This window comes from Excalfactoria chinensis, chromosome 4, assembly GCF_039878825.1.
Source record: "Excalfactoria chinensis isolate bCotChi1 chromosome 4, bCotChi1.hap2, whole genome shotgun sequence".
In the NCBI taxonomy this organism is placed as follows: domain Eukaryota; kingdom Metazoa; phylum Chordata; class Aves; order Galliformes; family Phasianidae; genus Excalfactoria; species Excalfactoria chinensis.
In genome coordinates this window covers 1,323,908-1,340,776 of record NC_092828.1, presented here as the reverse complement: position 1 = coordinate 1,340,776, position 16,869 = coordinate 1,323,908, and the positions used below count along the sequence as shown (strand labels likewise).

The 16,869-nt window shown below is 48.1% G+C and overlaps 1 protein-coding gene across 1 annotated transcript in view; it reads left to right on the top strand.

Moving 5' to 3' along the window:
* Positions 1-16,869, top strand: part of SFXN5 (sideroflexin 5) — a 73,549-nt gene extending 56,680 nt beyond the window's left edge. The window contains exon 14 of the mRNA XM_072335222.1: positions 13,664-16,869. Within this exon, the coding sequence (XP_072191323.1) occupies positions 13,664-13,741 (78 nt within the window). The 3' untranslated portion in view covers positions 13,742-16,869. The remainder of the gene's footprint in view (positions 1-13,663) is intronic.

Below are 16,869 nucleotides of genomic sequence, written 5' to 3'. Positions count from 1 at the left end.
TGTTATGCTCCCGGTTCCAACGAAAGGAGCTTCATCCACAAGAAGGTAGCAGTGGCTTTTCCTGAAAGACCTTCTTCAAGAAAGCCCAAGAGGCAAGACCACATTGACCCCAAAAGTAACATTGCCAATCATCGCTCAAAATGATGTCCCATACATTCATTGCTTCCAGAGGCAATTTCAGGTTTGACCGCAGTACGATGCACACCAACTTCCTTTCTACAGCTCCCCATGCAGGCCAGAGATCTCTGTGTCTTAGCCTCTCAATTATTCACCACTTTCTCAGAGTCTCCGTCTTCTCAAAGCCTTATAGCAGCATTCCTTGTTATTTTCTCTCATCTCACTGATGACACACGTGTTTAAAAGCATTGGCCAAGCCAAACCATTCTTTCAACAGAGACAGGAAACTGACCCTTCAATTCTGTACGATTTAGCACGTTTTCAGTGTTTTCTTTGTATTCATTATCTCAGTTCTTTATGTGAAAATGAAGCTCACAAGGTCCTTTTGCATTTTGTACTCAGCTTTATGAGTGACTGATAGTCTACATCATGTCGCATCTGATAATGCAGCTTGGAGAATGGTGTTGATGCTAACAGTTATATGAATGCTAGCCCACAAGAAAAATAAAGGTCTGGCTTCCTTCAGAGGATATACAAATTGCAGACATCAGGCAGCACTGAAAGCCATACAGCATCACTTGAAAGTGACCTTCTAAAAGCAGATGAAATGTTATCTGCAGTGTAAACATGAATCAGTGCTGATTAGTAGATCAAACAGAATGACGTGCTCCCTGCCCACGCGTCATGTCAATGAACAGAAACCACTACAGCTGGTGGTGTAGCTCCTCACCTGCTGGGGTCTTGTCTTTGCTCAGCTGGACTTAGCTCTGCGCACACAGCTGGACCTCAGATCTCTTGATGCCAAGAATTCAGGTTTTCCAAAGCAGCCTTTGTCTGATCAGTCTTCCCGGTAGGTTTGCATCACTATGAATGTGTGTGAAAGTGTGTAAGGGCGTTCCTCCTATTCCTCAAAGTCTCATTGACATGTCCTCAGTCGTCAGCAACTTTGGGGATGCTTAAGTGAGCAAAGTAAGTGACTTAGAATCACAGAATCATAGAATATTCCAAATTGGAAGGAACCCATAAGGATCATTGAGTCCAACTCGTGGCTCCACACAGGACCACCTAATCACTTACCTAAACAGCCTTTCCGGAGCCATTGGATGTTTGAGTGTTGACCTCTCTCTATGTGTATGAACATCAGTGTGTATGTATGTACGTGTGTATTTGCTTTTCCTTATAGCTGCAGCAGGTGAAGCAGCTGTGAGTACAGCACAACCAAGATGATGCTGTTGTTGTGATGAGCTCTACTCAGGGAGTACATTATTAATGACAAGATGTGATAGGTGTTTTCTGTTCCAAAAACATGATTGTGGTCTGAGCAGCAAGCCTTTCGGGAATTGTACATGGGCCAAATTCTGCCTTTAATCACTCATTCACAGTTCTTTTTCTTTAGTCAGAGCAAACACAGAAGCTGGTGTGTTATCAAGCTCTTGTTTTAGCATGGGAGCTTGGCTGGCTACCTTTGATCCTCTCTGTTAGGAGCATGTTTCAAACTTAGGGTGAGTTTGCAAGCAGAATTAAGAATCCTTGTGGCAGATCTAATAAGTATCCCACATAAAAGCAGCCTTTTTAATCAAGGGTCAACTAAATGCCCCTTCCTTGGCTTGTCAAACACCTGCCAACCTCAGAGCACTGCGGTCATGCTCTGGTTGCATGACGTCCTGGCACTGAATGAGTGGTCTCCCCAGCTTTGATTCTTATTTACAGCCATGTGCCTCAGCCGTGGCTGCTCCAGAGCTATTCCCATTTTAAAGGGAGCGTAAGAGAAATCAAGATTCATCTCCAATTGCGTACAGAAGCATCAGTACCACCCAAATGAAAATACTGAAGCTGAACAGCCTTCACATGCTGGGAAAAAGAATGCACCCAGACCTCCTCATGGGCCTGGCTAATACCTCCAGTCGTCCTTGACTTCATACAGTTGGAATCCCCTTTTGCTGGCATGCCAGAATTAGGCCTTCTTTTCTATGTCTTAGGGTGCTGAAGATCACCTTATAAAAATATAACTTCAGTGTAAGCCATGAAGACACGGGTCCTTGAGGCAGAGCATGCTTAAGACACTCAGAAACATGCTTTCATCCCAACACAGTGTTAACTCCAGTACCTAAATACATCAATATGCATCAAATAACTCACTGCTGTTAAGTTTAGGAGAATCATCTAGTTAATGCATTTAGCCCACAACCTTGAACTGCCTCCCATGCCCCCCGGGGAATCTCTCTTCTAGCCGCCTATCCTACAGCATCCCCACTGACAACTCCTACTCAGCTATGCACTGCCAATAGAAACAGCTGTGACAGTTCCAAACTGAAAATGGGACTTGTGCAAATGAAATTCAGTGTAGCAGCAAAAGAAATAACCATGGGGTTGCTCCACCGATTTTCCTCCTTTTGGTCCCTGCTCATCCAGATCATTCATTTCTCAGCATCCAAGAGGAGGATGCTGTTGAGCTTCCAGGGGGCTGCAAAGGTTCATGCCAAGCGTGTTGGGTCATGGTGATAAAAGAAGCACAAAGGCAGGTGAGAGGTGGAGCTCCGACAAGAGCTGATGGAAGAGAAACCCTTCCACTGGCCATCATACACGTGCCCTCACCACAGGTTGAATTTAAAGGGTCTTGGTAGCCAGTCGGGGCAAAACAAGCCATCTTCCGGAATTAGGCTGATTGCAGCTGAAAGCCTTTCCTTAAAAATAATCTTCCTTTTGGATCTCCAGGACAAGGGGAATAAACAGCCTAAAATCCAAGGCTGAGCTATTGTTTTCCAATCTGTTTTAGCCTTCATCTTGTTGGCAGGCTGCTTTAGAAAAGCAAAAGGTTAATGAGCCAATGTGCAGTGGGATTATTGCAGTAAAGATGACAGTGAACCAGTAATTACTAATTAGATGCAGTTTAACAGGAGGAACAAGTGAAATCTCCTCTTCACCAACTGTCAATAATTAGCAGATTTGGTGAGGTTGAAATGTGTCCACAGTTAAAAGGCTGATTTTTTAATGAAATGGCACTTGACAAAAGAGCTGTATGGAGGTCACAGCCATAGCCCTCGAGACGCTTCCCTATACCATACTTAGGAGGGAAATCAGATGCAAGACAGCAGGGGGTCCCCATGAAACCATTTCTCCCTTGGGATTGCATCGCATAGGGGGAGGGGAGCAAGAGGGATTCTCTGCAGTAATTTTGTCCAACTTGGATGAGAAGCAAAGGAAAGGATTTGCCAGCTGCCATGGGGAAAAAAATGTTTGAGAAGTGAGAAGTTCTGTGGTATTTCTTTGCTTCTGGGTTTGAGGAATGGTTTGAGGAGAGTCTGGTAATGCGAGTGTGTTGGCCAAAGTCTACCCTTGGGGTAGAGGTTGACCTTGGGAGGAAGTCTACTTAGAAAAGAAGAAATGGCATGAGGTCCCAAAGTACTGGCAGAAGGCTTGAAGCTCAGCTGTATGTGTCTGCCAAGGACTGAAGGAGATTCAAGCCATACCCTGAGGTTTTGGCTTCCTGCTGACACACAGATGATGCTCCTTCGTTGACTTAAGGGGTTCTTTTGAGGTTTCTTCCCTATGTACTGTTTCTTTTAGGGCAAAGTAATTAGTGACATAGACAACAGTACAACATGGACATGTATTATCCACGTGAGCTAAAAATGTAGAGGTGATGCTTGCGAGCCCATTAACGCCCATTGCTTAAGCAGAGCCCCCCCTCCAGGGTCTACATGGTACTATATGGTACTACATGGTTGAATGCTGATGAAGTTGGAGACTGAAGCACATTTAGAAATGTGTTGAGCCTTGTTGTGTCCTACCTACTTTGTGACCCCACACAAAGGCTGGGAATCATTGCACAGAACTCAAATGCAGGTTGCTAGCTTGTCTTCTAAAATAAATAACAGCCCATGGAAGTCATAAACTAATTAGATCTCTACCTGTAAACCCAGCACAAGCTGGGTTACTGGCCCAGCCTTATCGATAGAATCATTAAGGTTGGAAAAGACCTCTGAGGTCATCAAGTCCAACCATCAACCCATCACCACCACCATGCCCACTGTTAACCCTTGTGGATATACCTGTTGTCCCCAGGGCCTGAGCGTTGATTCTGGCTCCTGTTGGTCTATGCCAATGCAGCCCATGGGGACAGACCATTTATAAGTATTCAGGGAGTCGTTAGTTTTGTTGTGGGATCTCTCTAGTTTGATTCCACTCGTCACTCACGGGGCTTATCTGAACTGATATTTGACATTACAGGACCATAACCTTGATCTTGAATTGCAGAAGAGCTGTGTCTTCCTTCAGCACAACAGGACCGTGCCTCAGCTGAGCAGTGGAATGCAGAGATCTCTTTAGCCTTTGCTTGAAGCATTTGAGACTGCAAAGCAAGGACATCTGTCTTATACTTCTAGCAGAGCTGTCAGCATGGACACGGACCTGAAGTCTAGGGCTGAACTGTTCATCACTAACTCAATTTGTGATGAGTTATTCCTTATCCCAAACCAAACCACATCCCTGGACATGAATCTCCATGGGAGAAGTGCCCAGTACTGAATTCTGCCTTGATTTCAGCCTTTCTCTCAGTAATGTCACAGGGATACAGGACTTCAGTCCCACAGCACCAAGTCCATGCCAAGAAGGTGACTGTGTGACGTCTGCAACCTTCTGAGCAGGAGAGGTTGTAACCATTGCTCTCAGGCTTCAACCTAAGGGGTGAGCAAGAAACATGAACCTGACCCTGAGCTCAAGTGGGGGAAGGTTTCAATCTCATCCAAACATTACCTTAAGGAAAAGAACTTTGAGTTCTTTTTCTGTAGCAAGGAGCACTGCCACCCCAATCCCTGCTAGTGCTGGTATTGCTGGTGGCTTTGAAGGGCACGGAAGGCTTGGTTTGAGCATAAGCTTTGGGAGGAAGATGAACACACGCTGCCTGCAGGAAGGGTCTGGTCTGCGGGGTCATCACGTAGCAGCGGTGAGGTTTACAACTGTTTGCACCTTGCAGTGTAATTACGAGGCTCAGTGACATCCCTGGGCTGGGGAAGGTCAGGAGTGAGCAGAGCTCTGATTGATTTGGAGCCTCTGTCTTTGTTCTCACCTTCCCTGTCCGAGGGGCTTTGATTTGTGACAAGCTTTTTGAAGTCTGCTGGTGAGAGCGACCCTTTGTTTCACCTCCAAAAGAGACAGGAGCCAGCCCTCAAATCAGACCCTGCACCAGCAGAGCTGGTAGTGGGAAGCAGTGCTTCAACCCAAGGTGTTTTCTATGGCCATTGGAGTGGGTGTGGGAGAATGGACCCCTTTGTACTGCCCAGGGGCTGCAGCAGCGGTGTCGGATGGGATCTGGTTTCATGTTTATATCTCTGTCCCTGGGATACAGGTTCAAGTATGTAAACTATCTATCCTGCAAGCACAGGCTCCTGCAGGTGTGTGGGTGCTGGTGGGCATAAAAAAACATTCCTGACACCATCTCTTTTGAGGAGTCTTCACCTCCTGATGGCTATAAGCCATTAGGAGTCAAAAGAAAGAGCTGACATCCGACAACTCCGGATAAACAGCTAAACGTTAACCCTTGAAGTGGCTCGAAAAAACATACTTAAAAGGCACTTTGTGGAAAGAAGCCATTTTTTCTTGTTGTTGTTGTTCCAGCCCTGTTAATTGCTGTCTTTCTTCGGGACACCTTTCAGCAGCACCTCCTGTAAACAGAGCAGCAACTCCAAAGCAAAGCCCCTGGGATTCCTGCCCTTGTTATAGGGCAGCACAGAGACGTGGTTGCACTCTGTGCTCCATGCAATCCCCCCAAGCTCCTGCTTGGCCCGAAAGCCAACACCTTTCCTTTCTTTCTACTGGCCCAACCTGAAAAATCTGAGCTCTTTTATTGATCACCAGCAGCTGGTCTATATTTGGGGCAGCTGGCTCCATCCATGGCTCTTCCCTGGCTTACCCCTCTCACCATTTATTGCACAAATCCTTTTAAAGGCATCCATTTCAGCTCATCTGAAACAACCTCCCCTCCCAGTGCTCCAAGTGAGCCATCAAGGATACGAGAGCTGAGGAAGGCGGCCGGTTGTCCAGACTTGCCTGCTTGCAAGTGTGCTTGGTTGTTACTGCAGAGAATGGGTTATTAATCACATTTCCCAAGCACGAGTGTATATAATTATCTGTAATTGCTTATTAAATCGTTTGGATCTAGCAGCCTGTTTCTAATGAGGCTGTTGTTCTTTCAAGGGAAGGAAGTGCAGTGAAGGCTTGGGCTCCCGAGGAGCTTGCGTTGCTTCTTTAAAGCAGTAAGAATACCCCTAAATCCTGTGCAGCTATTGAGCTCCTCCTTAATAGCTGGAGAATTGCAGGGTTCAGCATTCTCACCAAGCAGCAGCAAATGCTCTCTTCCTCAACACAACTGCTCAAGGGGCTCTGGATAGGATGAGCCCAATGGCTCACTTCCATCAAGAGGGATGTTTTGGTACACCCAAGAGCCCTCACCTCTGCTGTTATCAGGGCTGTGTTTTAGGTGATGGCTCTGGTTTTGGCCTTGCTTTTTAAAACCTGTTTGCTTGTTTGTTTCAGAACTTGGGGTTTCTTCTCTTTGAGAAGAGAAGGTTCCGGGGAGACCTCATTGTGGCCTTCCAGTACTTGAAGGGAGCAAATAAACAGGAGGGGGAACGGCTGCTTATGAGCATGGATGGTGAGAGGATAAGGGGGAATGGTTTGAAACTGAGACAGGGGAGGTTTAGGTTGGATATTAAGAGGAAGTTTTTCACCCAGAGGGTGGTGATGCACTGGAACAGGTTGCCCAAGGAGGCTGTGGATGCCCCATCCCTGCAGGCATTCAAGGCCAGGCTGGATGTGGCTCTGGGCAGCCTGATCTGCTGGTTGGTGACCCTGCACATAGCAGGGAGGTTAGAATGAGATGATCATTGTGGTCCTTTTCAACCCAGGCCATTCCATGGTGATTCTGTGATGGTGCTGTGGACAATCTTCTCCTTCCTTGGTTTCATGGGATGCTTTGTGGCTTAGTGACCTGGTTGAGGGCAGAAGCTGAGGGTTGAAGCATGGCTGTTGAATTGCTGTGTTACAGGCAGGGACATGCCCAGCACCCGGAGCTGCCTTGCAGCCCTCAATGCCTGTTGCCCTGTGTTATCATCCCACCTGCTGACACCGCTGTCATCAGTCATTCCTACAGCTCCGGAAATTGGTGTGTTGCCGAGCAGTGGGAACTCATGGCATTGAGACTGCTCTGCTCCAGCCTGGATGGGCAGGAGCCTAAAAGGCTGCACTTTCCTTCCTTCCTTCCCTCCTGATCACTTACTTCTGATGGAAAAGCAGCGTATATAATTTTTTCTCCTAGAGAAGCTGCAGCTCCGTGCATTGGCAGCTGCGTGCTGATAGAGCTGGAGGCAAAACCCCCCTAATGAAGGTGCTGTCCCATAACTGACCCATAAATCCTGCAGACTCTCCTGTTGTGCTTCAGGGCAGGGTCAGTTGTTCCCATTTAAGGTGAGGGCGGTAACATCTTAAGCCGTAGCTGTCTCGCTTGCACATCTCTATCTGAACATCTGTTGAAGTATGAGGATATTCCTGCTCGTTGCAGTGCAGAAGCCCCATGGCACCCAAGGTGCTGCTGACACTTTGCATTTCGTGCCTTGCTAAAAGCAGTGACGTTTCCAGGGGACGGTGCAGAGGTGCCAGCAGATGTGATAGAGTGTGAATAGCTTGTGGCACCAGCACTGCCACCGGCCTACTTTGTCTGTAACAGATGTTGTAGCGGGGTGTGCGTGTGTGGCCACATTCAAACCCTTTTCTATCTGGGTCTGAAAAGGGTTTTTTGACCCATAGAGAGCATGAGATGGATGCTGGTGGTCGTAGCATCCATGACAAAAAACAGAGAAACCTCCTGAAACCAGGAGCCCCCAGGAGCCAGCACAGCCAAGTCGTCTGCTTCCCTCCTTGTTGTTTCAAGGAGGGTGGAGAAAATGGGGATAAAATCAATTTCAGGCAACGGCTCCAAAATGCATCTTTGGTATAAACAGTCCAGCATCAGTTGGAGCAAGCTGCTGGACTAGAAGCTGCCGTCAGTGAAAAGAAGATCTGAAGTATCTGAAAGAATAATATTTGAGCAAGAAACTGTTTTTTGACCCCAAGGAGGACTAATAAACCAGAGTAATGAGGTTCTGCTGCTTGCAGAGCTGCGTTAGGTGGGCATTGGTTGGTGGTGGAAGGGGTTGATGTGGCCCATGATGAAAGAGATTCGTAGTTTCACACTGTGGTTGCACCAAGCTATGAACAGAGGTGTCTTGTGGCCTTGCTTCTCTCTGGTGGCAGCAACAGGATCCAAGGGACTGGATGTTAGGGGAAGGTTCTGCACCTGGTGGGCATGGAAGAGGCTCAGCAGGGCTGTAGACTTGGCCTTGAGCTGCTGGAGCTCAGGGAGCGTTGGGACACTGCTCTCAGACATTGGATTTGGGTCATGGGACATGTTTTAGTGGGCATGATGGTGGTAGGCTGATGGTGGGACTTAGTGATCTTTTCCAGTTTAATAGTTCTGTGGTCCCATGTTGGAGCCAGGAGTTGGACTTGTTGGCAAAGGCTCCTGAAAGCTGTGGGTGCCCCATCCCTGGAAGTGCCCAGAGTCAGGCTGGGTGTGCCATGAGTGGGCTGTTCCGATGGGGGGGCACCCAACCCATGTCAAGAGGTTGAAACTGGATGAGCTTTAAGGTCCCTTCCAACCTGGATATTCTATAACTCTATAAGGAGAAGGTGGCAAAGGGCTCCTGGAAGAGCCTTGCAGATGACAAGCCATGACCAAGCCTCATTGGCAACGCGGTGACCAGCCCCGTCCTGCCTTCCCCCTTCTCCAGATGCAGCATCCGCCAGGCTGCCTGGCCCTCCCCCTACCAAAACTGGCTGCTTTCTTTCCTTCTTCTTCCCCCCCTCCTCTTTTTGGCTGAGCGATGAGCTGTATGCCAAATCCATCTGCTCCTGTCTCCCCTAGCTGCCTTCCATATCGTCGCAGGATCCCTGGCAGTGAGCCTAGACCTATCTCTCTCCCTGCACTCAGAGGAGCACATTCCTTTCTACACCTTTTCCCGAGCTGGGATAGAAATGAGTATCAACCCCAAACAAAAAGCATCTGCTTTCTGCCTGCTTCTGCCTCACCGGACGCGCATGTACGTTACACCCGTGTCAGCAGTGAATGCAAAACACACACAGCCCTGCTCACAGCCCCGGGCTGGCGGAACCGACGGAGCCTCGCGCCCGCTCCCTCCCATCTCCGCAGCACCAGCTGTGACCACCGCACCATTTGTTCCTCCAGCCCACGCCAGCACTCAGAGCCAGTTCTTTATCACCCCAATTAGCCTTGTCTGTGCTGATGAGAGGAGAGAGGCTCCCACTGCAAGGCAGGGATGGGGGGAAGAGAGCTCGCACGTGGTGGGAATCACCTCTCATGGTGCCCTTCTATGGCTTTGTTCCCCCAGCGGGGGTAAGATTTACCAGGTCACTCTGCATTACCTGGGGGATGCTGGGTTATAAGCTGTTGCTTAAATAAGATCTCCATTTCTTGTTTTGTTCTTGTTTTCTTGGTTATCTGCTGGAGGGAAATGAAGGGCATCCTCCAACGGCCAGGTGTTGCGATGCTCTGCAGTGCCACTTTTCTGGTTGTGTCTGGAGATCCATTTTGGCCATGTCCCCAGTGAGGGTGTCCTTGCCTCTATAGCAAAGCTTTCATTATGCTCTTGGGAAATGCAGCAATTGCCCCTTCTTCATGAGGAGAAGCTGAAGGAGCTGGGATTGTTCAGTCCAGAGAAGAGGAGGCTCAGGGGAGACGTTATTGCTCCCTACAGTGACCTGCAAGGAGGCTGTAGCAGGGTGAGGGTTGACCTCTTCTGCCTGTTGACTAGTGATAGGATGAGAGGTAATGGCTTTAAGTTGTACCAGGGGTTGTTCAGGTTGGATATTAGGAAGTTTATTTCTCTGAAAGAGTGGTCAGGCACTGGCAGACTGCATAGGGAGGTGGTGAAGCCGCCATCCCCTGTGCTGTTATGCCAGGATAACAAGTGGTCAGTGCTACACTGATGGCTGCATCTTGGTTTTGCCTTCCCAGAGCCAGGAAGGGAGTGCATCCTTTGGCCCAGAACAAGTAGATCTTCCTCACTGGGAGGAAGAGGATGGACACAGTTCCCATGTGGGTGCTTAGTTTGGAAGGACACAATTGCCCCATGTAGAATGAGACGCATCCTATCATATAGTGAAGAACCCTTCATGATATCCATTCCCTGCTAGAGGAGTTGTCATCATGGTCATGACCAGGAAAGACCCTGCCAAGGGTCTTATTTGAAGCTCAGACTCAAGAAATATGGCATAAAGGCCTCTGTGGTCTCTCATGATGTCCATAGGAAGGTTGGCTGAGCGGGTCCAGGTTGCTGGGCAGCTACAACAGCAATCTGCATCAAAATAAGGAAAATAATTTCTAGCAGGAAACTGATGGATTGGGAGAATGAATCAGCACGTGCAACGTCAGCTTGTGAATGTTGTCTTGATATCTGTAGCCCTCTGACTGAATGCACCTCCTCATCGTTCTGCATTTGATTTCGTAGGGTGAGGAATCAGTAATTCCCAGGGTTAGCAGTAGTGCTTTGTAACTCGTTCCTCCTGTGCTTTGGCCTCCTTGGGGGGGATACACCCCTTCGAGCTCATGTAGCTGAGGCTCTAGAGCAGGACTTCAATGCCTTTGTATCTGCTTTACTAAAAGTCAAACAGAAATGGATCTGTGGTTTGCTCCAGTTCAACCAGTCACACTCCAGTAAAGTTATTTCGCATCTTCCTAGACTTCAGAAAGGGGCATAGGTGAGCTCTGTAATACTCATCTCCAAACCAACCATTCTTGCTGCGTTTCATCTAATTTGTGCTTAAACCTTCCCACCTCAGAGCCACCAGACCTCCCCCAAACATCTGGTTGTGATACTTTGCTCCTTCCCTCTCAGATGCTCTTTTCTGCTGCTCAGCTTGAGTCTTCCTCGCTGCTTTTTGACTTGTGTCCCAAGGCAGCATGAACAGACCGATACACTTTTTCTCCTTGCGTGTGCCAATACCTTCAACTTCTCTCTTCTTGACTCAACACAACCAGACCATCATCATTTCCCTGTAGAACTTGCTTTCAGACCTCTAATCTGGGGTCCAGTGGAGCCAGTGAGGCTTTCTTTGGAGAGCAAGTCCAACACTGATGGACCCACGTTGTGCTTCTGTGTCTATGATGGCTCTCAGTTGCTTTCTATGTAGACATCCCAACCAGAGCTTGGGTTTTGCTGTTCTAAGCCACCTCATGCCCCTTAAACCCTGTCAACTGGTCAGGGTTGGGCCACCCAACTGGCCAGGGTTGGTCTATCCAACCCCAAGTCATTGATAAGCTCCTCTCTCCATGATGCTTTCATACCGGTGGGTGAAAACACCCAACGTCAGTGCCTAGGAGCTTTTCCCGTCTGTGTTTGGAAGAAGGAAAAGAAAACAATGGGAAGAAAAGCTGTGTCAGAGCCAGGCAGATCAGAGTTAATCCTCCCTCAAAATGGATCCTGTCAGTGCTGGTGGACGTGAGAATCGCCTCTCCTCTACCTTTGCTGGGTGCTCTCCCATCACAATGCTTCACTTTGTGTTTCGGCACAGAAAGAAATGGTGAAGTTGCTAATAATGGCACGAAAAGAAAATATGCTACATCTGTTATGGATAGCAGTACAAAATTAGCTGATCACACCTCTGACACCCAAGATGTCTTCACTTAAAATACTCGTTGGCTTACTTTACATAATTTGCTGATTATATTTAAAAGAAATACAATTTTGCAATTACTGTTCTTTCTGGTGTGCTATCTATGCATCATTTTCTTTTTATGTTTATATATTTCTCCTTCATTAGTGCAGTCTGAAGGGTGATTAGATCCCTTCAAACATTTTACAGAGGTTAAACGTTGATTAAGATTTAATTATTACTGTAAATAGCTTGGAATGACATATGGTGCAAAAACCTGACATATGTGCATTTGAATAAATGAAGTGCTATTTCCCATGATGCTTCAGTAGCTGTTTAACAGCTTTGCTGAAGGGTTATGTTGCACCTCATGTTAAGATTGCTTTGATGTTATATTTTGTTGGGTTTTTGCAGCTGAAAGCTAAGAACAGTTTTTCCAGTTTTTAAAAACATTGAATATTTTAAATACCTAAATTGTTTTGCACAAATTTTTGCTAATTTGTCTAACTAGGTTAAACATTTTCAAAAGCATTTCGATTTTTAACGTGGGCTCCTCGCATTGTGTCAGCAGCAGCAGCACCCATTGGATGGATGGGATTTCCCAAAGTCGGATGGCGTGAGGCTCCCCGTCCCATTTGGGCATGGGGACACCCGGCTCCTCCTGGGGACGCAGAGTGATGGAGAGCTTCCTGGGAATCCAGCTGGGAGAGTGTAGCAAGGGGATGGGAATTTCATGGGGATGGAAGAAGGAGTAGGGACAGCACACTGTTGTTTCTCAGTTGTACACCAGAACGTTTCCTGTACACCAGAACGCTTCCTGGCGATGCTGAGTGTGATGTCTAGGCTGTACCAATGGTAGGAGTGGGAAGACAGATGCTAGAATCATAGAATCGTTAAGGTTGGGAAAGACCTCTCAGGTCATCAAGCCCAACACATCCCCACCACGTGCGCTAATCATGTTCCTCAGTAACGTGGTCCTTGATAAGACAAGGGGGAATGGTTTTAAAATGAGATAGGGGAGGTTTAGGTTGGATATTAAGAGGAAGTTTTTCACCCAGAGGGTGGTGATGCACTGGAACAGGTTGCCCAAGGAGGCTGTGGATGCCCCATCCCTGCAGGCATTCAAGGCCAGGCTGGATGTGGCTCTGGGCAGCCTGGTCTGCTGGTTGGTGACCCTGCATATAGCAGGGGGGTTGAAACTGGATGATCATCGTGGTCCTTTTCAACCCAGGCCATTCTATGATTCTATGAAAATCATGATATGATTCAGGCTGTGGGATTTGGTCTCACACTGGTGACACCAAATCACCCAGAGTTCAGCTGTGACTCTTGTTGATGTAGCCCTGACTTTGGAAAATGAAAGGAAAATGGTGGGTGGGATCTGTGTGGTGCTCCTGTAATTCCTCAAAGGTTGTCAGGCAGAGAGCAGACATCTTTTGGTGCAATGTAAGTGCATTTAAACAAGGGTGGTTTGAGGCACAGTTGGAGTAAAACACGTTAAAGACCCTGCTAAAGAAGGGGGAGGAGTGTGTTGAGAGAGGGATGGTTTCAAACCTAAAGAGGGGAGATTTAGGCTGGGTATAAGGAATAAGTTGTTTACAGTAAAGGTGGTGAGGCACTGGCTCAGGTTGCCCAGAGAGGTGGTGGTGTCCCATCCCTGGAGACAGCCAAGGTCAGGCTGGATGGGGCTCTGAACACTGATGGAGCTGTGGGTGTCCCTGTTCATTGCAGGGAATAGGAGCAAATGTCCTTGAAGGGTCCCTTCCAACTCAAACATTCCTGTGATTAATTTATGGCCATCTCCGTGGTGCTGACCCTGACTTTGCCTCTGCTTCCATAGATCGAGACATCTCGCCTGGAGCCGGAGATCGCAATGGCCACCCCCAGTAAGACCGTCATCTACAACAAGGGGTTGTAAGTGGGAGCTGCAGACCCCTCCACCCAGAAGATCTGGGGAGGGAAGGGGGAGGGGGAAACGTGAGACGTCGACTGGGAGAGAACGCAGCAGCGAGACAACACAAATCCTAGAGCTCAGCGATAGTCCTACTGCTCCCGGGGAGCGGGAGTGGGGTTAACACTTCTGGAGAGCTGACACCTCTCACACCACTCAACACGATTAACATTAAAGAGTTTTAACTTAGCAACAGCGAGAAACTAACATTCAAACACTTTTTTAGACGACTAGCAGAGGAATGATCTCTAAACTTCTAGCACTGCATGGAGGGGAGTTTACGGGACGGTTACATGGCTATACCTAACTACATGGAAGTAGGCTTCACCCAGCAAGTTTTGTTTTCAATGCAAATTAAATCATGGCACTGACACTGCACGAAAGTCATTCTGCAGGGACTGATGGGAGCATGGCTTTGAAGCTCTTGATAGGGTGTTTGATAAGTGTCTTGTATCAATTCCATGTCAGTACTGCCCCAGCTGCCACCCAGCACATCAGCAGGGGGTTCAAGGTCCTGGAAAGCCAATGTGCCCTGCATGGAGTGGGATCTTTGAGCAGAGTGGATTGGGTTTGTCCTCTCCGTGAGTAAGGCAGTCTGAGCTACATGGGTAGGGTTCCATGAAGCTGCTCCACTTTGAGTCCAGCTGTCCTTTGTTTGGATGCAGTGATGGGGCACTGCTGGGTACAGGAGCCACATCCCACATGGGTGTATGGTCCCGTGGACCCACAAACCTCCTCTTGGCTGAGTTTGGGGCCATAAATTGTCTTTCCAGTATCTTTTACCCAAAAGCGTAAAGAGCGGAGTTGGAGTGTGGCCCACTGGGCTCGTTACAGGGATCAAAGTGTGGTGGTGGTGAGAATGGCCAAATGCAATGGTCACCATCACTCCAATGCCAACTTGTTGGGGCTGGGGGAGGGTGGGGGGAGCAGGGGAAACCAAACGTACACTGACGCAGAATGTATGCAAAAGGATGTGTTGCAATGATTGGGAGCAGCACAAGCAGATTCTGTCCCCACGCTGGTGTGGATCAAATAATTGCACGTTGAAAATAAGAGTTTTGTGGACATCCACATCAACCTGGAGGGGAGGAGAGGCCAGCAGTGCTCTCCCCATCCCTGCTGCTGACACGACAGCTCCCAGTCCCTGGCGCTGGTGGGAATGCTGAGCTCATGGAGCAGGTCTGTATTTCCACCTGCATAAGGGACAGCTGGATTTGACCCAGCAGAGTTCTTTTAATGCACTAGATCAGATGAATGTACAGTCAGCACGTGCTTAATATATGCTTAAATTCGTGCTGGCTCTGATGGTGTAACTGAGCCCAAAGCTGAGTGGACCAGAAGCCTCCAAGGTGGGCTTTGTGGCTGCCAGAGCCGTTCTGCTGGTATGCTGCAGAACTCATTGATCTCAGTCTTTTTCTTCTTTTGGGAGGGGAGTGACCCAGGCTTTGTAGTGGGGTGGTTTCTGCAAGGGTTTGGTTTTGCATCATAATTACTGATCAAAGCTAGTGAGCTCCAGCCACCTGCAGGGTCTGCAGATGGAGCGAGCAATGTGCAGCAGGGGGTGAGCCGGCAGCGCTCAATGCCAGCGGCGCTGGCTTGAGGAGAGCAGGCTGCAGGGTTCCTAATACACGCTGCCCTATGAAATATAAGAGAGAGAGATCCTGCTCCGAGGGCAAGGACTGGCCTCAAGGATGTCAGAAGAGCAGCACTTGGGGATTACAGCACGGATCAAACCCAGCTGCACAGCACAACAAGTGACAATCAGTCAGTGAGGTTGGATTTGTCATGTCCTGTACAAATCCCATCAAACTTGTTTTATTTCATGTACTGGAAAATGGGGCGTTGAGCTTCTGCTGAGAAAGACCCTTCTGCCTCCTGACCCAGCCTTTCCTAAGCTCTTGGTTCTTCCAGTTCAGTCTGGCATTTGGAAGGCAAAGGGGCTTTTCCTGCACGGTTCCTAAACTCCTCCAGAATCCCCCACAGCCATTGCATTGCATAGTGCCTACCACGTGTATCAGCAGTGCTTCTGGGGTGTGTTGTGGGGCTGGAGAGATGAAGTTTGGCTCTACATCTCCCAGAACATTGTGCTGACTATAGGTGCATTGCATATATATATAGTATTTTTTTGTATTTATATCTATAAGGGCAGCAGAGTTGAAACCCAATTTTGGAGTTGGGCTCCAACCCTACTGTCTGTCCCCTTGTTGTCCATTGGTCTGTCCCCTGCCGTGGGAGCAGCACACTATACGTGCAAGAGGGGAGGGCCACCACATTTTGGTGGATGTGTGGTCCCCTTTGTGCAACACAAGCATGGCTGTGTCTCCACCACGAGGTTCAGAGGTCTCCACCAAAGCCTCTGCAGCTCCCACAGCCGTTGCAGCATTGGGACCCTTGCTTCAAAAGCAGCAGGATGGTTCTGCAGACACTGACCCGACCTTTGAAGAAACACCAGCCTGCAAAGCTTATGGGTTTTCACCACGGCATGCTCAAATCACTTGGGGGAAATGTCCTTGCCCTTCTTGTGCTTTGCCCAAGAGCTCAAGGTTGGCAATTGGGCTCCGATCACAAAGTTGACTCAGCATGGAGCTTAACTCTTGGTACAGCCTGAGAAATGAAAAGCATGGCACTGGAAAGCGATAGCACATTAGTGCTGTTTATTAGGACAGCAAATTGTGCCAAAAAAGAGCTAATGATAACATTGTACACATTCACTTAATAGCTAATTAATCTCTTCGACTCTCCTAATGTACAAAAGGAGCCTTGGGTTTGCGAGAACAACCCAACCATTTGCATTTATTATTTCCTATAATTGGGGAACTGGAAGAAATGGGAAGGAAAAAACCCACCTCACACATCAAGTTGTTCACCTCAACAGATAATAATAATGAGATGATCATCTCCAGTAGTATTTAATTAGAAATGTCGCAGCTAATTGATTTCTTGGATATGTTAATTAAGAAATAATGAGGACCAGGTTGCAGCAAAAGTTGCCAGCGAGAAGTTTGATTCCCTCCTGGAAGAGGTCCTTGGGCTGCTCCCCATGGGTTGTCACCCCTGTCCCTGGTCCTGCAGTGGGCCATGGGGTTGGGAAGTGA